General features: G+C 38.7%; 1 protein-coding gene across 31 annotated transcripts in view; it reads left to right on the top strand.

The window, feature by feature from the left end:
* inpp4b (inositol polyphosphate-4-phosphatase type II B) overlaps positions 1 to 22,753 on the top strand; it is a 765,675-nt gene that overhangs the window by 143,373 nt on the left and 599,549 nt on the right. For all 31 annotated transcript variants that reach the window (XR_014533081.1, XR_014533082.1, XR_014533083.1 and 28 more), the window contains 3 exons: positions 1,768 to 1,876; positions 5,459 to 5,525; positions 12,181 to 12,328. Coding sequence is in view for 26 of the 31 variants with exons in the window: in XM_083538648.1 (XP_083394774.1) it covers positions 1,768 to 1,876; positions 5,459 to 5,525; positions 12,181 to 12,328 (324 nt within the window). In the remaining 5 variants the exon portion in view is untranslated. The remainder of the gene's footprint in view (positions 1 to 1,767; positions 1,877 to 5,458; positions 5,526 to 12,180; positions 12,329 to 22,753) is intronic.

Below are 22,753 nucleotides of genomic sequence, written 5' to 3'. Positions count from 1 at the left end.
GAGAACCGGTGGCATCCTGCTGCCTGTGAGACTGTGACGAGTGTAAAATGAGATATATGGCGATCTCCAGCCCTCCCCAGCCTTATACTGAGAAGGTGTTATAGAGGACGTTTGCTCAAAGTCAGGACCACCAGGACTGAAGTGTGGAAGCCTAGAAGCTGGCTGAATGGATGTGTTCGAGTCGTTTTCTGTGTGTCCTGTTGAGGGATGGAGGCAGCATGATATCTGCTGCTTTCAATCTATCAGCCACTTTGCTCTCCCTATGGGACTAATGGAGATGGATAAAGCCACGTTGCACCTTTTTAAAAGCACCATCGCTGTCCTCCTCGCACTGGCGAGTCGGAAAAAATGCCACCCGTTTGTAGAAAGGATATTGTGCTGTACTATGACCAAAAATACTTTGTTAAACTGTATTACTGAGATTTTATTATTCTTTACCGATGTATTTCTAGCGGGTAGAATTGCTGATTCACAATTCCAGCATCCTCAGTTCAATCTTGAGTTCACGTGGTCTCTTGTTGAGAGTTTTCTTTCTTCTGGGTACTCAGGGTTTCCTTGTTTAAAAAAAAAAAGGTTAAAGGAGTGTGTGCATTGAAATGCCTCTAAGTGTGTTTAAATGCTTGTGTGTACGGCACCTTGCACTGAATCCCATCCCACTGAGGGTGAGTTCCCATCATGCCCAGGGTTCCAAGGATTTGTCAGTCATTCCTGGGAAGTAAATATCTTAATTTAGAGAGGGGGTGAACCTGATCAGATGATATTCAGCCAGATGTGAAGTGCATAAGTTTGCATTGATTAGTGATGTTTTTAGAAGAAAAAATCTGCAGTTAAAAACTACAGTGCAGTTTTCTTTTTTGATTTTGTCTTCTAATCCTTTACCCTGCACTCCAGGACTTCTCACCTCACCTGCATCAGTACTTTACTAACACTCTAGTGGCTGAATGAGCACATAAGAATCTTGTGGTCAGGTTTCCAAAATCTTTTGTCCAAATAGGGAATGTGTTAAATAACAGCATGTTTAGAGCAAGTTTAGAGTGTGTACGGCTGTAAAAGTCTCTGGTGTTGAAGGTATTAATACAAGCTCTGCTGTTATATTATTTTAATTAACACCTTCTGACCCAGAAGAATTGGGGTGATATTCTGAAACCGTCATTGTACTGAGCACACGCTGTTGAAGCATGAGACTTGACCTTAATAAGTCTCTAAGACCTAAATCTATCTGATTTCCTTTAAGGTTAAGAAATGAAATGCAGCATCAAGTGTGAGTTTTTATATTTGCATTATATTTGCATCTGAGTGATTCAGTCTCCAGCGAATTCTGTTCTCCGATGAAACGCATGCGCCTAATGACTAAAGCAAATCGAAAGCGCCGTCACACTGTATCCTAACGAGTTTCTACCACTCCATCACATTCCCTGTAAAAGGCCGGTATTTTCGACGGAGATCCAGTAGCTTTAGCACGAGCAGTACACAGCTTAATTAGCTCCTATAAAAGGTGCAGACCATTTAAAGCCAATCAATCAGAGTAATTGGACTGTGTTTGCTTCCGTGGCTGCAGTTCATTTTTCCTCATTTCCAGCACCTCACCTCTGAGACACGGATTCCCCCTTCATTGCAGAGGATTAGATAACTTATTAGTCTCTAATATGAGGAACACCGCAATCTCGAAGCTGTCAAAGTGAACGCTTTCGGACGTGAACGTGGTCAGAGGTGGTACGAACCCCCAAGGCGCACACACAATTTAAGTATTTCTTTTGTGTTCGGCAGGACGGCAGATGATTCGGCAGCTGTGGGGACTGTGGTGGTGTCTCGCCTGAAGATGGGAGAGATTGAGGATGGCGGCGTGGACCACATTGCCACTGACACGCACCAGAAGGTAACACACACACACACACACACATACAGAGGCTATTATGCAAAACACAGTGGGTTGAGCTGGAGCTAATATGAACCAGATTAGTCTGTGTGTCAGCAGCTCAAGAGCCACTAAGATTAATCAAGCTCTTTACAAACGTGTGTGTGTGTGTGTGTGCATGAGAGCGTGTGCATGCATACGAATGTGCTGTGTATATCGGTGTTAATCTGCTGCGAAGAGGAAAGCTGCACATGTTTGGAAGACCCGAGTGAAACTGGAAAAGCGTTATCCTCTTTGCAGGGCTGTGTTCAACCTCGCTATGGGTTTGCTGCATACCAAAAACAAAGTTGTACGTATTTAATATTTATCTATGAGAATTCGCTTTGTGTGAATTATGCTGTGCCTTGAAATAGGAAGCTGCGTGAGTGCAGGAGCTGGGTGTGAGCGGAATAGTTTCCTGAAAATCCCAGCTAGGATTGGACACATGACTGGCAAATGTTCTGAATTATGAGAGTTTAACTTGTTATGAAATGCAAATGTGTGCTGTGCAGCGTAGAAGTGTGTGTGTGTGTGTGTGTGTGTGTGTGTGTGTGTGTGTGTGTGTGTGTGTGTGTGTGTGTGTGTGTGTGTGTGTGTATATATATGTGTGTGCTTGCATACTTCTGTGCCTGTTTCTGTTCTGCAGGAAGATATTATTACCAAATGTTTTATCCTTCTGTGTATGTGAATGGACTCTAGAACCCCTATAATATTCATGCATATTCATGCAATTATCCAACCAACCTATCATATGGGAGCCAGGGCAGTGTGTATGTCATGTAGATGCAGGTCAATATTCACACTAAACCTCTAGAATAAGGAAAAATGTCTTCTCTGTGACTTTTACATTGCCATGAATGATGGTGCCAGATGGTCTTGTTTAAATATTTGCGAAACTGCTGATCATGATGTTCTTCATAGTTTACATAGTTTATCAGGTATAAAATAAAGACATTATAACATTATGAGCGGTGAAGTAAATTACACACTGATTATCTCTTCATCATGGCATCTGTTTGTGTGTGGAATATATCAAGCAGCAAGTGAACATTTTGTCCTCAAAGTTGATGTGTTAGAAGCAGGAAAAATGGGCAAGCATAAGGATTTGATTTGAGTTTGACGAGGGCCAAATTGTGACGTCTAGACGACTGGGTCAGAGCATCTCCAAAACTGCAGCTTTTGTAAGTTGTTTCTGGTCTGCAGTGGTCAGTATCTATCAAAAGTTCTCCAAGGAAGGAGCAGTGGTAAAACGGCGACAGGGTCATGAGCGACCAATGCTCATCGATGCACATGAAGAGTGAAGAAGTTAATGGTCAGGACTGTTTTGGCCTCAAAATAGGGGATCCAACACAAGATTAGGCAGGTGGTCATAATGTTATGCCTGGTCTATGTAAATATGTGGGCAGAAACTCTTGGATGATGTAAAAGATTAGAGGAGGAGAATGAGCAAACTGGTTTGAGCAGGAAAGCATAGCAGAAAGCCATCCAGGTTCTTCTCCTGTCAGCCAAGAATAGCCACAGTATACACAGGCTCACCAAAACTGCCCAAACATTTATCTCTTTTTTTTGTTCACAAATGGTAAGTTGGTGATTTTGGCATCAGCAGCGCAAATCTACATAGTTTTCCTGCATTGTGACAAATGTTCCCGACGGTGGTGGAGGTGTAATGAGGTGGGGAAAGTTTTCTGGGCCGTTTAATACAGTTTAACGCCACACAGCCTCTCTGAGCGCTGTTGCTGACCACGTGAATGTCGTTACGGCCTCAATCTATCCAGCATGATAACGTGGCATGTCACAAAGACGGCCCCTGACTGGTTCCACGAACATAATGAGTTCAGTGTGCTTCTTTGGCCTTTCCAGTTGCCAGATCTAAATCCGATAGATCACCTTCGGTAGGCATTTGCAGGGAGATTCACAGCAGCTGACAATTCTGCGGCAAATAAACGACGCAGTTACATTAACGTGGATCAGAATTAAATAGAATGTTTCCAGCACTGGGGCTGTTCTAAAATTAAAAAAGGGGTGAAATACAGCACTCGGGTGGTGTTTTTAATAAAGTAAGTGCTGCGTGTTTAAGAAAAAAGAGTAGAAGGACAAAAATGCTTTAGCTGTGCAAGCAAAGTGTGAACCCAGTTTATATTCTAACGTATTCCATTACTATATTTATATTTTCAATAGACTGAGGAGTATTAGAATAGTATTGGTAGTAGAATACCTGATTTTGAAGGAAAAAAAAGGCAGAGAAAGAGATGTGTATATATACGGGGATGGAGAGACATGCGCACACACATAATACGTCTCTGTGGGTCTGTCAAATAAACAGTGTATTTGGTGTTTCCCTTGCTCTGGCACACCTCATTTATCTCATGCTGGATTTGATTTTCAGGTCTGCTCCAGAAAATGTGCACATTGTATTTGTGCATTGACCTTAGTGTGAAAAGATGTGTGTGAGTTTGTGTTTGTGTGAGAGCTTTGAGTTCTGCTGTAGTGCGACATCTGATTGATAGAAGCACTGCTTCATTATCTACAGCACAGCGTGCGCCATTAAAAACACATTACGCCTCGAGTTTATTCATTTAAATGCATTTCTGTTGCACTTTTAACAAAGCTCACAAAGCAGGTTTTTTTTTTTTTTTACAAAAATCTGGATTTAGATTCAGAATTAGAATGACTATTATATAAAATGTAAAATTGATTTAAAAAAAACGACGCTTTTGCAGTGCTGTTGTAGAGAGTTGTTTTTTTTTTTTTTTTTATGGAGAGGGTCATGCTTCCTCTCTGTTTCAGGACCATGGACTCACTCACTCTCTCTGGAACAAACACACATAGACACTGCTGTGAAGCTGAGGGCGACAGTTCCTCTCACCCGCTCGGTGACTTATTAAGGATCGGTGGTTGTAGGGTTTAGTTTTTGAACCGATTAGCCAGCGAGAGGTGGCGGCGTGCTTTCTGTGGCCAATCCGAGATCAATGCGTGACATGATGAGAAGGAAAAAGTCATCAGTCAAAAACCAAAAACGCAGAGACGGAGCTGTTATGCAAAGTGACTGCAATTGAAGAGCTGGAGCTCGAGTAGCCCACGGGCAAAACACAACTAAAGACTGATCTGAATCCGCAGCTTTTTATGTGTGTGTGTGTGTGTGAGTGTGTGCGCGAGAAAGCGACATGGATGCCTGTCAACAGCCTATTCTCTGATATAACATCTATAAAGGATGCACAAGTAAAATGAAGGAATCTGTAGCATTCCTGAAAACAGAAAACGAACTATTTCATATCATATAAACAAGACCAATTATTTTCTGCTGAAAATGAACGTGTAATTTGTATTGATTGATTGGTTTTTGTAGTGCAAATACGCAGGCATGATTCGGAGCCCGGGACAGTATGACATGTCGTGTTTGGAAGAGAAGCTGAAGAGACCGTGTAAACTTAATTGAATGCGTGTTCATGTCAGCCACTCATCTGACACCCATGGAAGTTTGGAGATCACTTGAGTGGAATTCATTGTAAAGATCTCAGCTCAGTGTTAGAGAAGTAATGTTTGTTTGTATGTTTTTCCACACAGTGCACTCTGGTGTGTGAGCCTCACGGGACCACAAATGACAAAGATAACGGGCAATTGATGAATGCAGGTAAATCACTCATTCCCCTCTCTAAATGTTCTACCCATTCTCTCTCTCCGAAAGCAGCGTCATATGTAGCCAATGCAATATTTAAGGCTAAATTAAGACTGCATGATAAGAACTTAAAGCTTGGGACACACCAAGCTGATGGTCAGCCGTCTGGGAATTCCGTCTGGTTTTGACTGTTGGTTGGCTTTAGTTTTGTTATACACCTTTAGCTGTAGTTGGACCGCATCAGCTGTTTCTGAGGCTGATTCTGCATGTCAAATCAGCGGCAGAGCTTGTTAGCATGAAAGAGAATCCGATTTTATGATTAGCTTAGCGAATGAGCACATGAAAATAAAACATTGTTTTATTCTTGCTCTTATCTTGCAACTCAGCAGATATGATTGAAAAAAAACTACATGAATCCGTTACTAATGATCGCAGTAGGTGGAAACGCTCCTTGATTTAAATATTTACACTTCAAGCTCTTCCGGTTTCTTTGTTTGGATGCCAAATACAGACTACTGCCACCTGCTGGTATGAGAGTTATGTTGTCTCACTCAAGCGCAGAACATACACACACGGTTTGGTGTGCCAGATGCGCCTGCATAATAATCAGCCTATATATATATATATATATATATATATATATATATATATATATATATATATATATATATATATATATATATATATATATATATATAGGCTGATATATATATATATATATATATACATATATATATATATATATATATATATATATATATATATATATATATATATATATATATATATAGGCTGATATATGATATATATATATATATATATATATATATATATATATATATATATATATATATATATATATATATATATATATATATATAGGCTGATTATTATGCAGGCGCATCTGGCACACCAAACCGTGTGTGTATGTTCTGCGCTTGAGTGAGACAACATAACTCTCATACCAGCAGGTGGCAGTAGTCTGTATTTGGCATCCAAACAAAGAAACCGGAAGAGCTTGATATATATATATATATATATATATATATATATCTATATATACAGCCATGACCAGAAGTTTTGAGAATGACACAAATATACATTTTCACAAAGTCTGCTGCCATTTGTATGATTGCAATTTGCATATAGAATGTTATGAGAAGATAAAATCAGATGAATTGCAATTAATTGCAAGGTCCCTCTTTGCCATCAAATGAACAAATAAACTTTATACAAAAAAAAACTTTTCCACTGCATTTCAGCCCTGCCACAAACAGACCAGCTGACATCACGTCAGATTCTCTCGTTAACAAAGGTGAGAGTGTTTACAAGGACAAGGCTGGAGATCACATGGAGGTCATGCTGATTGAGTGAGAATAACAGACTGGTAGCTTTAAAAGAAATGTGGTGCTTGAAATCATTGTTCTTCCTCTGTTAACCATGGTTACCTGCAAGGAAACGCTTGCCGTCATCATTGCTTTGCAGGAAAAGGGATTTACAGGCAAGGATATTGCTGCTTGTAGGATTGCACCAAAATCAAGCATTTATCTGATTATCAAGAAATTCAAGGAGAGAGGTTCAGTTGTTATGAAGAAGGCTTCATGCTGCCCTTAAATATCCAGCAAGCTCCAGGACCGTCTCCTAAAGTTGATTCAGCTGCGGGATCAGGCATTACCAGTGCTCAGAAATGGCAGCAGGCGGGTGTGAGTGCATCTGTACGTTCAGTGAGGTGAAGATTTTTGGAGGATGGTCTGATGTCAAGAAGGGCAGCAAAGAATCCACTTCTTTCCAGGAAAAACATCAGGGACAGACTGATATTCTGCAAAAGGTTCAGGGATTGGACTGCTGAGGACTGGGGTAAAGTGGATTTCAATGATGAATCCCCTTTCCGATTGTTTGGTGCATCTATTTGGGGAAAAAAAGCTTCTTCTGAGAAGAAAAGGTGAGCGCTACCATCGGTCCAAACCTAAGCCAGTAGGCTTATTCACAATTTTGCCTAAGAACAAACCCACGGATAAAGAAAGGTCCAAAAACATCTCCCGAGAGAAACTTCTCCCAACCGCCCAAGAACAGTTTGCTGATGAACAATGTCCAGCATATTTAAGCACCTTGTCAACAGGAAAAAGTGCTAACTAAGTGGCTCAGGGAACAAAACATCAAAATTTTTGGTCCATGGCCAAGAAATTCCTCAGACCTTAATCCCATTGGGAACTTGTGGTCAGTCCTCAAGAGGTGGGTATACAAACAAAAAAGCCACAAATTCTGACAAACTCCAAGCAGTGATTATGCAAAAATGGGCTGCCAACAGTCAGGACGTGGCCCAGAAGTTGCTCGTCAGCATGCCAGGGAAATGCCATGCAAAATTGCAGAGATCTTGACAAAAAAGGGCCTACACTTTAAATATTGACTCTGTGCAAAAAATGTTAATTGTCAAAAGATTGTCATAAGATTCTTGTAATTATAATTCAGCATACCATAGTAACATCTGACAAAAAGATCTAAAAACACTGAAGCAGCAGACTTTTTTGTGTCATTCTCAAAACATTTAGCCACGGCTGTATATAGCAGATTTGATGCGTTTTATAGATAAATCCCTGTGTTTTTTGTGGTTGTTTAAATTTAAGAAGTGTTTTTTTGTATAAAAAAAAAATTTTAATGAATTCATTTTTTAAGCTTCATTTCGAATTGCCACATTGCCCACCTCTATTAGCCCAGCTTCTCTCTCAGCTCTGCTAGCATCACACATACGTAAGTGTGATGATGGACTGTATTCAAGTTTTGCCAGAAAGTGCTAATTATTTTTACTGCACATACGGAGAAAGCATTATTTGCTAATGTCTGACAGCTTGCACTTTGCCCTATGTAACCCAAATGTATCAGTTGCTGGCTTACACTACATATTTTTCGAATCTGTACCGATCTAGCGCTAGCACCCCTGTGTAGCGTTTACTGGACTGTTCATTTTATTAAATGAAGTCGCTGTACATAAACACCTAACAAAGCTTGATTGTGTAGGGAGAAAACAAGATGACAAAATAGACTGAAACTCGAACACACTCTGGTTTTTATTTCTTTCCAGTTTATGTAAGCGCAAATTGTAAATTAAATCAGAGCCCATATTTTGCAAATCTGCCTGTTTATTTAGTGTCTAGTAGTCATGCACCACTGGGTCTATTTTGTTTTAATCAAGCCTGGTGGGGCCATTCATGTGGAACATCCAGATATTAAATTTAGACTTTGTTCTGCGTTTGTTAGAGATATTTTTCTGAACTCGTCTCAGCGCTTTTCCGCCTACGGACTATCGACTAAACATCACGCAGTAAAGATCTCTACTGTCAGCATTCATTAACTCAAAATCAAGGAAAAACCACAGCCGGGCACATCTTCATGGATAAAAAGCAAATGAAGTGCGAGTTTTAAAGAGTAAAAGTAAAAATAAATAAAACATTTTTTACTTTTGTTGCAAAAAAAAACAAAAAACCACACACACAGCTGCATCATGGATATAAAGAAAATATGGAGAGCAATATGTGTGTAAGAAGGAAGAGGTAGTAATACCTGCAGAGTGTGAGCTGTGCTAGTGTGTTAACTCCTGTTTCTAAGTGTATAAAGCGAGAGCATGCACGTTTACTGCAACATCCATCGCTGTCAGTGTGTCATTGTGGCAACGTCAGGGCTAGGGCAATTAGCCACCATCAGGAGATTGAGTGTTTCAGGCGCCCAGCTGCTCCCGTCAAAACACTGAGCTCCCTGCTGCCTGCCTGAAAGCGACTAACACAATTTAGCCAACACATCCGACAAACACACACGTGCATTATTCGTTACCTCTCCCTGCCACAAACACAGACAGGAGCTGCTGAAGGATTGCCAGAGCGAGTCATTTCTGCTGGTGGTCTGCTCACGCTCTGGTTGTGGGATTAGCACAACTGAGAGGATTGTGGGGTCAGTGGTAATCCTCCACACTGAGAAATGTAGGTAATGCATGAGAGACCCTGACGGTGGTCATCGCTCTGTCCATTCATCTGCCTGTTTTTCTCAGGCTTTCAGCACCACTGCATATCATGCTTCAAGGGAATCATCTAGTGTTTACAACTAATGGATTGTGTAAACTACGACTTGTGTAGTTCGCGCAATGACGACCGTCAAGGAATTTATATGCAATGTGATTATTCAAATTCAGCACCACATTTCCAGTCCTGCAGTATAGTAATAATGTCAAATCTGTACTTTCCTTAATGTTTTTTTAATTTTATAGAATCACATTGCAAACATTTACATTCTAAACTTGCGTCCCAAAAAGGGTATTATCTCAATTTAAGTTTAACTTCATCCTTAACAAGGTTCACTAGTTGCTTTCGATTTGACGTCCGAGTTCGCAGGTAATAAGTAAAAGCAGCTTTTTCTGAAAAACTGGAAAGTGCAAAAACTCTCCATTTTGCTGCGGTGGACAGTTTTACCTCTTGACAAGTAAATATACAATATAGACAAATGTTTTTTTCTCAGCTATTTGTGCTTCATTACCAAACTGTTACCACAATGTTAAACACACAACTGTATAGCATGTCTTTGGACAAAGCCAGCTCTATGAAGATATGGTTTACATGGGATAGAGTGAAAGATCTCGAGTGGCCTGCTATAAAACTCTGATCTCAACCATAGTGAGCACCTTTAGGAATAAATTGGAACCCTGATTTTACACCCAGACCTCCTCACCTCAAATACATGGATGAGAACAAATGTCCACAAGAACACTCCAAAATCTATTGGAATATCTTCCCAGAAGAGTGGAGGTTATTATAACAGCAAATTGGGAATAAATGTGGAATTGGAAATTATAAAGGGGGAATAAAAAAAAAACATTTATAAAGCCTGTGGTCAGGTGTCCGTAAGCTTTAATCTATATTGAGTACACTACTGTGTATGGACAAAAAGTATTGGGACACTTGGCCCTTCCATTAATAGGGACTGCAATATTACATTCTAAATACACAGACATTAAAATGGCATTTGCAGCCATCAAGCTTCCACTCTTCTGGGACTACATTCTTTTGTGTTCCTTGCACAGCCCCTGAAAAAAACAGCCCCGTACTGTTACGCCGCCTTCCACCGAATTTTACAGCTAACACAACACAGACAGGCAGGTAGCATTCTCCTGTCATTTGCCAAACCCTGACTCATCCATCAGGCTGCCAAACAGAGAAGTGTGTCATCCATCCACAGAAGATGTGGAATACTTCAAAGTCTAGTGACGGCATGCTTTACGCCACTCCATCCAAAACTTGGCATTGTACTTGGTGATGTTCAGCTTGTTTGCAGCTGCTCGGCCATGGAAACTCGTTCCATGAAGCTCCTGCTGCACAGTGTTTGTGCCGATATTAACAGCGGTGGAAGTCTGGAGCTGATTTTTGATATGAAATCAGCAGCGCGTCGGCTTCTTTTATGCACAACTCGGCACTGTGACCTTGTTCTAACACTTGACATGTCGAGTTTCTGCTGTTCCTAAACCCTTCCACTTTCCAATAATACCACTTACAAAGGTGGCGTCCAATCACACCACCATGCCTGAATTCACTTTTCAGAATCCTTTTGTCAATGTGTAAATGCAAGCTGCATGGCTAGGTGCTTGATTTTATACACCTGTGGAAATGGATTTGACTGAAACCCCTGGATTCATTAATTAAGCAGTGTGTCTTAATACTTTTGACCATACAATGGATATTGTATATAGGATTTTTTTTAGATTACAATAATAATTTAGCAGATATTTTTGTTTACTTTTCATCATTAATTTCTAGATAGAAGCAAAATCTTTGTTCTATGATCAATATTTATTGATTTGCATTATTAATTTTTTTATTTTATAAAAATTTTTTTTAGAAAGTACCAAGACGTCCTTAAAATTCTAAATAAACCTCAATAAAGTCAATTTCATAATACAACACCCTGTGAATTAGTTGCTACGATAAAAACAATCGCTGTGTGCAAACGGTGTCAAGATGGTGTGAGCCAGATTTGGTGCAGAAATGAAAATCGCCACCTCCTGTCCAGTCAGAACTGAAAAAACTCAAAGATTTCAGAGAAATATGACTGGATATATCCATTAAAATATCCAAAAACTTTAAATTGAATGTGCAGGAGACTGGGGTTTATTATAGATCTTGGTTGGATGAATACATAAATATACAAAGCGCAATATGCAGCATGTATCCCAAAATGTATTGAGATTTAAGAACAAATTTGAATAGTGACGCTGCATGTTTTTTTTGTGTAAATAGCTAAAATAGCGTAGCTTATAATAGCTTATCACATATTTATTCTGTGAATTATATTCAACAAATTTAGTCTCAAAACTGAGAAAACATGGCAAAGCTGGACTAAATTTGTGTTATTGAGCAGGCTGATTTGGAGCATGTGCTAAAAACATGCAATAACAATAAAAAATGTTCCTGCAGCACATTGAGCGTCATGTTTGCACAGAAACCCGCGCGTCTTTTGTTCATTGTTCGAATTCTTAGCAAGTTTTAACATGTTCGCGTTAAGCAAATGAACCGGGTTGCGCGTTCGCAGCACACAGTGTTCAGAATATCAGATAAAAGATCCACATCATCACAAAATCCACCTTAAAAACATCCATAAAAAGGTCTAAACCTGCTCTGTTTGTGTGTTGCAGTGTTTAAGAACCCGGTGTGTAAAGTGTACAGGTTTCAGACCACAGACAACAAGTGGATGCTGGTGAGGGAGCAGATGGCTGAGTGCACTTTGTCCTTCAGCATCCCCATCCAACTCCTCAGGCTCTATATTCAGGAGGACAAACACGGGTACGTACGTCATCATTGAGCAAGCACAACCGTGCCATGCTAGAGAATGCACTCACATATTCATGCAGATATCCACCAGCTTTGACAGGAGAGGGACATGCATAGACAGACAGAGCAAACAAAACCAGGTAGGCAGAAGTGAAGAAAACGCGGCACGAATGCAGAAGACCTGGATAGGAAAGAGAGAAAAGGCTGAAGACAAGAGAGAAAGTAAATGAGGCATTGACAGAGTGATGTGGCCTGTGCTTCCTGCAGGGAGGCTGCTTCAAGGATGGAAATGGATGTTTAAAAGCTATACTTAGCCCACACTAAATTATTCAAGCCTGTTTAACACTTCAAAGAGCACGTCTGTCCGCCAGACACCCAGAGCATCCAACAACCTTTCCTTTCTCTTCATTTTCTCTCTCTCTCACTCTTTCTCTCTCTCCCTCTCTTTCTTCCCTGCCTTCCATACATATTGTTTGAGAAGAGCATGACTTTAAAAGTGCACTCTGCTCCATGGCATCGTAAAGTGAAAATCAGAGCAGAGTCGGATAAAAACCGGGGGGAAAAAGTGGTCAGATTTCATCATTCAGGAGTCAGGTGACTACAGCAGGGGCATGAAACCAGCAGATAGAAAGAAAAAAAAAGATTTAATCCAATGCACAATTCATCCAAACAATAAGATGTCGTGTTTTTGTCTGTGTCCTCCCTAAGTCCTTTCTGTAAAACTACCTTGTGATATATGCCTTCCAATGAAAAAGGCCAGATATGACCAATAATTCATTGCTTTAGTGCTGGAGCTTCTTTTCAGACCCAAAAAAAATAAATAAAAAAAACAGAAGCCTAAAAGTACATATTTTGATGCTGGCTATTTTATGTTTTTGCCCAATACCAGTCTTTGAGATGATATATGGGTTACATTTTTTATTTTTACTTTCAACTTGCACTTTTATATCATAATCCTGATACATAATTTATCCTGAGCAGCCATATTTTTGTGTTCAATCAATACAGCATCTTTTGACCACCCAGCAGCAACTTAATAAATATTCTGACTTGTCCAAACAAAAAAAAAAGGAATGAGTGGATATGTCTGGGTGCCAAGGGAGAAAAGTTGCTCAGTTTTTTTCTCCCCTGTCAATCAAGGTACTCCTGGCCAATCATGGAAATCTGTAGGCTCAGATTTCTGGAAGAGGGCAGACAGCACTCTCCTTTGAATGTGTTCCAATGCCTCGTGATGCAGTATGAGCAGCAGTTTGTAAAGATGCACTTGATTGGTTTAAAGTCTAGGATACATTTTTTCTTCATTGTACAATAGGAGAGTGGAAGAATGGGTGGGATTTGGCTGTAGACCAATGAGGAAATGGGGGATACAAAACCTGACAGGACTGTTCTTAGACAAAACATTGAGTGCTACATTGTATATATGGTGGTGTAACTGTGTGTACATCATGAGGACAATATATATGATGATATGTTTTGCCTTCTGTCTGAGCAACAATCTCCAATAACATTTCTATTTATTTATTTATTTATTTATTTATTTATTTATTTATTTATTTATTGTGCTGAATTTTTTTAATATTCTGAGTAGTGACAGGACTCACAAACACTAACGCTAAAGTAGGGATGAGGAAAGAGTAAATTCTAATGTCAAAAACTGTAACATAAAAAAGTGCTCCTGGTTAAGCAGAGCCTCTTCTCGTGGCTGGATATTTATTATGTGTCTGAAGGTTCTTCTGTGTCTCTCTCTCTCTCTCTCTCTCTCTCTCTCTCTCTCTCTCTCTCTCTCTCTCTTTTTCAAGACTAATCGGTATTGACTGATGAGCATGCACTTTGCTATCTTTGCATGCTGGATCATTAGCACGCACACATTTTTTGACCACATCTCCCATGTCTGACCCTTTGCTAGGCAACAGCTCCCATGTGCTTATTCTTCTTCTCTCTCTCTGACCGGTCTCTTGTGTCCTGAATCCCCAATTAGTGGTTTATTCTCAGATTTCACCCTTTAATGCATCTTCTATCGCTTTTGTCCAATTCTGCTGAATATCTGTGACTTTTGCATTGATTGCACAATGTTCACTCAGATTGAATTCTTCGAAAGGCAGCGACTGTCGTCGGCTCAAGCCAGTCTGTATCTAAGACAGTGTGAGGCAGTTTCTACGATGTGAGAATTGTATGCTTTAGAGCCAAACCGATTTAACAGACAGTAGGGGTGGAAGAAAAATTATAAAATAAGAAATTATACTTTTTGAAATTAAGAAAGTTATTTTAAAGGTGAGAGTCTTTATTCCTAAATTAACATATGTTACAGTAAGGTAGGATTAACATCTTAACAATTCCTCCAAGTTTATAGTATTTTGCTTTGAGAAGATGTACAAAAATGGTTGCTGAAATGTGAGGTGTGTGTGTGTGTGTGTGTGTGTGTGTGTGTGTGTGTGTATATGTATGTATGTATATGAATGTATGTATATATATATATATATATATATATATATATATATATATATATATATATATATATATATATATATATATATATATATATAATCACTTTGTTTGCATATTATTTTCACTATTCTAATTAATCTTGAAAACATACACAACAATGCCAGGGGTATAAAAAAGGAACTACAGTTAGCGCAGTGTCACTGTGGCTACTCGCTCCGTACCGGAAATAAGATTTGTTTTGCGCATGCATTAAAATGCTAAAGAACTCATATGCTAGCATTAGCTGCTAAACAGGAAGTTGCTAGCGGCTAACGCAAGCACAATGGCTTCTTTAGCGTTTTATGTCCAGCTTCAAGGAGAAAATCCTGACAATTCCACATATCAAGGGAGTGAAGGATGGAAGAAATCAAGACATTTGTTAAAATATACTAAAAGAACTGTTTAGATTATATTTTTATAATATTTTATATTAAACACACATTTACGTACACATCTGTATTAACCAAATGGAATCTAACAAATATAATTTGATTACATTTTTCCGTTGATTTAGTTTTATTTAATCAATTTAATAAATTTATTTGATTACTCAGTTTAATCAATATAATAAAAAGGTGTTGTTTGTTTGCTTGTTTTAGGTTATTCTATTTTATTTTATAAAATCATCAAGCAGGCATTTTATTGTTTTTAAAATGTAAACTGTTCGACTGTTGAAATCTGTGTTAAAAACAGGCTATAAATATATATATATATATATAAAATTAAATGACCAGGAGACTGTTTTAATGTAGATGTTAGCTGAAACGAGATTTATAACAAAAGAAGTTATGGATACAAGTGTAAGGTGTACATTTTTTTTTTTACGATAGAGATGTGTTCTGATGACCCCATCAGAAATTTAAAATATCGAAACATGGCCTGGCCGAATCAGGAGTCTTAAAGAACGGTGATCAGTATTCAGTAGTATACTGTAATTTGTAAATTTAACAGATTACAGTACATAATTTAGCAAAATGGAGCCATTTACACTACTGTAATGTATGTGGCAGTGGGGGCGTGGATGATCTCTGATTCATGAGTGGAGGGCAGAGCCAGACGCGCTCTGTTTCAGTGTACAGGTGATGCCGATAAAAAAGGAGAGAGACAAGAGCTCAATTTTGTTTTTGAATTAACACAAACAGCAAAACAAAAAAACAACAGAAAGAGTAAGGCATCTCACAAGGCGGACGATGCGTACATCCTGGTCACCTCCCAACATCTCGTACTGCATATATGCTGCTGCATTTGCTTAATTTAAATTTGAATCCATGTAACAATACTGTCATATTGCTATCGTCATCATAATTCGAACCATTGTAACTTGGGGACTACCTGTATTTCACTTCTGTAATACCGAAATTAAATAAGAACGTCCTAAAATATTATTTGAATATAGACCTGAAGTATGAGTAATCATGTAAACCAGTGCTGAATGATACTAAATATAGATTTTTACCCTGGTAGAGGTCTTAATGCTTAGATGTGTCATACTATTCAATAGTATGAATTACTCAGTATGTACAAAAAAACCCACTAAAAAGTTGTGAAATGTAGAACCTTCAGTAGATCTTGTGACCTACACTGCACTTTACACTAGTAAATGAATCCCACATAATAGGTACTGAATTGGTTACTGAAGGATTATTAGGGTTAAGAGATTTTTTTTCCCTACCAAGCATGATGTAACATTTATATAAAAAAATAAAAATAAAAATAAAAAACCATCCTCATGCTAGGTCAGGGTCAAAGAAGCTGAAGCACTGTTAGAGTTTTTATTTCCCAGGACAGAGAAGAGTCTTGAGGCAGGTCTTGCTCATATCTTAAAGAAATGGAGGTAAAAGTCATGCTAGAGGCTTGAAGGGAATACGGGGGGATATGATTGAGGTCCACCTCTGGCTTCACTGATCTGCAGAGACTTTACTGTGGAAAAAGCAGCAGTATTCTAGTCCTGGTTTAATAAGTTGCAACCTCCTTTACTCGATGAACTTGATGTGTATTCTCATTCTAATCAATACTAATCAGATCAGCACAATGTTGTTATGCTTTTAGCAGCATCGAAATTGGTTTGTTCCTCCTTTCCTTTTTTTGGTTAAGTGGCGAAGCAGCCATTCAAAAGGTGAACGTTAATAGATTGCTTATTAGTTAAAGCTGTTTTTGGAGATATAATGGCTTTCGCTATTCTCTCTCTAGTTCCTGCATTCAGACTATATACCATAATTCTAGCTCTCCATCCATTTTTTTGTTGGTGTCGATAGCAACACACCACATCCACCCACATGCTTTAATCTCCCCTCTGTGTGTGTGTGTGTGTGTGTGCGTGTCTGTCTGTCTGTCTGTCTGTCTGTCTGTCTGTGTGTTATAAGATTATTCTCTCTGTTTTTTTTTAAAGCTAATGGTTTCATTAGAGTCGTGTCTCGTTCCTGGTGCCGCCTTGGAGAAAGGGGGAAAAAAAAAATCATTTGAAATCGATTAATGAAAAAGTGATGTGAAAGCCTTCACTGACTTTGATAGTGTTTCAGTGGGTAATAATCACAGCCCACTATCTGAGCTAACACTCGGTTCGTGCAGTAATTCTGCAGCATGACAACAGAGCATGATAGAACAGAGCGTGAGTGCCATTAGAGAAGATGCTTATTATATAAAGCGGTTTAAATAAACCTTTAAAACTATTTAAAAAGACATTTTCAGTGTGTTTCTTACTCTCTCTCTCTCACTCCTCCCTCCCCCCTCCCCCGCTTCTTTCTCTGTCTGTTTCTCTCTCTCTTTCTCTCTCTCTCTCTCTCTCTCTCTCTCTCTCTCTCTCTCGCTCTCTGTCGTCTCTCTGTATTAAAGGTTACACTTAAATAAATCTACATGTTCACGTCAACTTGAACCATGTTGGCTTTTTGCAGGTAGTCTTCTGCAAAAAAAAAAAAAAAAAGAATTGCCCGAGTGGTGCATTTGAAGCTTTCGCAGTAATTGTGTTTCCCGTCGCACTGCTGCCGTTGACCCCAGGCACCGAGGCTTCAGTGATTAAAGCAAACAGCTCCCGTAACGCATTATAAAATAAAGGCCATGACATGACAGGTTTCCACTGTAGCCCGGTCGTACTGATGCAGCACGAGTCCGATCGAATTGTTTAGCACGCCCTCACCACTTTTGTATAATCCATGCTCCTCTCTCCTTCAATAATGTGCTGCTTTTACTTTTCTTTTTCCCCTCTTTTCTTCTGTCCATTAATTTTTCCTCTTCCAGTATTTTAGCTTGTTATAGATCACACACTGTATGGGCAAAGGTTTTTAGACACCTAAGCAAAGGATTTATATTGCTTTTTAAATATCCAATTCCACATTTAGTCCGTGTTCGCAAAGTTTTAATATGTCATCCACGGCTTCTGGTTGGAGCGTTTGGTGATGGTCTTGAAGATGGTCACGTCATCAATGCACTTGCCGATGTAGCTGGTCACTGTTGACGTGTACTTCTCTAAGTTGATGAAATTGCCATTGATTGCAGCTTCCCTGAACATGTCCCAGTCTGTGCATTCAAAGCAGTCCTGGAGAGCAGACATGGATACTGCTGGCCAGGTTCTCGCCTGCTTTCGAGTTGGTCTTAAACGCCTGCTGAGTGGTCTGTATGCTGGGATCAGCTTAACAGAGATGTGGTCTGAGTAACCAAGCCGACGCCAGGGTCTGGAGGCCTGGTTCTCGAAGGTCGCATAGCATCTGACACAGATCATCATTTATTGTGTTGTTGAGCTTGTTTCTGAGTTCCTCAAGTGTTCCGCGGTAGTACACAGGGACACCGGTTGCTCCGATGTCCATATGTTGCACAAGGCGTGCTACAAAGTGAAAGTGGCACCATTTTGGGTCCGGAGCGGCCGCTGCGAGCTACTGCCGCACCGCCATCTATGCCAGTTGGTTTCGAGTGTGCTTATGGAGATTTGTGCTAATTCAGCCGCAGGGGCGTTAGTAAAGTACTGAGGAGGCCTGGGGTCAAGTCAGCATTTGAATTCATCTTAAAGGTGTTCAGTAGAGTTGAGGTCAGAGCTCTAAAGGAGGCCATTCCAACACATATAAAGCATATCTTCATGTAGCTGGCTTTGGCACATGGACATTGTCATGCTGGAACAGGTTCGGGTTTTTTAGTTCAATTAAAAGTAAAACTTTGATGCCACCGCATTCAAAAACATCTTGTACAATTGTGTGCTTCCAGCAGTTTGGAAACAATCACATATGGCTGGAAAAAAAAAAGCCAGTGCCCCAATACATTTGACCTCAAATTGTATCCTGTTTCAGTCAAGTGCTTTTTTTTTACATGAAAAGTAAAGTCCATTTTTGCAACAAACGTGATCTAAGAACAAACTTAAAATGAAAATCAGTAACTTTTTTTTTTACTTTGGCTTTACTTTTTTCTTTTCCTACATAACCCAGAATACTGTTTGACCCCTTTGCTGTCAGTAGTGCAGTGGCATTTATTCTGTGTTAGAGGTGCGGTGGTATCTTGTAATTCCCTGAATACAATTAATGTTTGTGTTCAATGAAATGCCATGGCAATTGCACTAGCAATGTGACATCGGAGCGGCAGAAGTGTTAACAAATAATGTTTTTTTTAAATGCACAAACCATTACATTTGCACAAAACACATTCAAAATTCAGTATAAACATGTTGAGTGTAAAAAGTGGTCTTTTAAAAGTGCAGAGTCTCATTTATCAAAATGATTCCATCTCGCATCCATCATAAAATCTGGATATAAAACCACAGTGCAGTGATTTAGCTATTTTCTTCATTTCTATATATTTATAACAATAATATTTTTTATAAATGTATATTATATCGTTTTATATTAGATTACACTAGATTTCACTTTGTCATTGTGCAAGGTATATGAAAACTCAATGTTTTTATTCTGTTTGATTATTAGAATCATATTATTAATGTTTAAGTATGCATATTTAGATTTTAGAAATTATAATTTTATTATATGAATTCTATAAATGTATATAATTTTATAAATTGATATTATTTATTGTTTATATTATTTAGTTTTCTTTAAACCTGATTACGAGCTAAATCATTACTTCAAAAGCCAAAATGCAAATTACCTGCAGTCCAACACATGTTTGGTGTCGGTTACATTTTCAGGTGTGATTCAGCAGTGGGCTTTAAACTTTTATCAAAAAAAGATGTAGCTGCATATCTGGCTTATGCTATTAGTTAGGATAAAAAGGAAGTCATTTCGATTTCGTTAATAGCCTTCTTTTATCAGATTATATATATATATATATATATATATATATATATATATATATATATATATATATATATATATATATATATATATATATATATATATATATGCATGCAGTTTACCACCTTGCTTGGGATTTCGCTCAGCTCAGAAAATGATGGGTTTAGACCATCTTACGCTTCCTAAAGGCCCAGACGTGCCTCCTTCTCCAGAGATGTCCACTCAGCTAACAAATAATGCGGTTCCAGCACTGGCTACCCTTTAATGAACCTTAAGAGTGTGCACAGAAGAGCACTGCTTTCATTGAATCACTGTAATTTATTTGAGAGTGCCATAGGCCAGACTGTGAACAGAAAACACAAGAGTCTGGGTAGATAACCATCAATAACACAGGGCAGAACGTTTTCCTCGTACAGCTTAGGCTAAAAGAAGTACGTTTGTGAAAGCACCCTCGGGTCTGTTCGTTACGCCTGGCTTATCCTCTCTCAAAATCTTAAACCCTGTTACAAGTCTGTCCTCCTCTTTCTTTCCACTTTTTATTTTATTTTTTTTTACCTTAAATTGCCATGCAAACAAAACTCACTTTTGTTCCTTAGTAGATACTGAGGGGTTTTCTTCTCCGCTCATGAAAAATCAGCAGCTTCTGTGGTACTTTTTATCATTTACAGATGCTAATCGCATTGCTGGAAGTATTATGGGCATGTGGAGTCTCTGAGCCCAAATTTACATGAAAATGAATCATTGTTCTCGATGGAAATTTCTTCTACAATTAAATACGCTTGGGTGTTTTTTATTAATGAGAGGTATTAAAGGTCTTTTTTCCTCAAACAGTAGAAAGATGCTGGAACCACCTGTTTTTTGCCAGATAAGCCCCTTATTACTTATGTTAATCTAACTGTAGTTCAATCCTGCTGTTCAGGCCCTTTGGGCTCTCCCATAATACACCTGTGCAGTGGCACACTGACTATTAATGAGGATTAGCTCCAGGGACAATGTTTTGATTCATTTTTCTGGAAGTTATTTGATTATAAAATGCCTAAAACTTTTCCTATTTCTCTTCCGTACAACACACTGATTTTAACACTGAGAACTGTGACAACTCGTATAATAATATTAATTTCGAACCTGCGATGTCAAATACCATGTATGTTCAAATTCGGGGTCAACGTTTTTAGTTTATACTTATTTTATTGATGTTTTTCAAGGCGTTACACAGATGACGTGCTGGTAGTGTTGGCAATGAGGCTCCTCAGTTCAGCTGAAGAAAGCAATTTTTTAGTGCTTTCATTCTTTTGGCTGTTCGATTAGCTTTTGATCAGCTTTCTTTTTATACACATGCATCAAAGGTACCAGTAAACCTTTCCTTTTCTTTTTCCAAACCTGCCTGATCCATCTCGACTCTCTACCTCCAGATTGAGTTCTTTAAATTAGACACCACTCGGTGCAGCTGATGACGGTTATACGTGAAAGTTCTATGAAGTTACTGCGAAGGGGTTACATTTAAGAACTATGACGATGAATTTAGACTGTAATGGCAACAATTAGGACTACAGTTGCCATGAACAGTTTTTGCATTGAAATGTCCATCTCTGAACATTTGATAACCTCAACAATGATGGATCTATAATGAGCGAACATTCAGTGTCACACAGATGAGAATGGGTTCCCATTTTCTCACGGTTTCTTCCTTATAATATCTCAAGGGGGTTTTCCTTTCCACTGTCACCACTTTCTCGCTCATTAGGGATACACTTAGGCAAGTGGAAGCCCAGTGGTTAAAACATTGGATTTCTGTTTAGAAGGTTGGGAGTTCAAATTCCAGCTCTATTGTACTGCTACTTGGGGCCCTTAAGCAAGGCCCTAACTCTCAACTGCTCATTTGTATACATGATGTAACTGTAAGCTGCTCTGTCACAAATGGAAATTAAAACTGATAGGGATTCATTTATGATGTTAAAATGTAGATTTGTATTCTGTTCAATTCTGTAAAGTGGCTTTGAGACAATGTCCACAAAAACTACATAAATTAAATTTAAATTTTTTCTCCCAGTAAACGCCATTTGTACTTGCGTAGGCAACGTCCCGCTGTGAATCAGAACATCGAACATCCTTGAACTTCTCACAGAAATAATCAAAAATACAGCAGCAACCAACACGTTATCACAGCAGGGTGGAATTTTCCTTTTGGTAAACACATTAAAGAAAGAAACACGCATTAAATTGTTCAGTGGTTCTTGTAAACACGTTTATGCACACCTCTCTTCCTCTTCTGTCCTCCTCTGAGATTTCAGACTCGCTGCATCTTTAATAAGGCTGAGCAACAAGCCGGCAAATCCAAATCCGGGAGTGCGGAGTCACTGTGGCTCCAAAGTGTAGCCATGAAACACACACGCACACATAGGGGCAATTTAATGGAGCCTTTTGACCAGCTGACTATTTATTAAGAAGTGTGAGGAAACTGGAGAACCCAGAGAAAACCCAAAGCCCACACAGGAATATAATGTGAAGCTCCACACTGTACCTCAAGCTCAGAATAGAACCGTGACAACAAAAAGTTATATTCAATCAAAACTGCTATTATAGTTAAATTCTAACTAGAGGCTAAATGTTCAGCATGTGACAGACATGTTTTTGTACAACATTTATATATATATATATATATATATATATATATATATATATATATATATATATATATATATATATATATATATATATGTACATA

The sequence above is a fragment of the Silurus aristotelis genome (genome assembly GCF_946808225.1).
Source record: "Silurus aristotelis genome assembly, chromosome: 4".
Classification (NCBI taxonomy): Eukaryota; Metazoa; Chordata; class Actinopteri; order Siluriformes; family Siluridae; genus Silurus; species Silurus aristotelis.
This window is presented reverse-complemented; position numbering and strand designations above follow the sequence as displayed.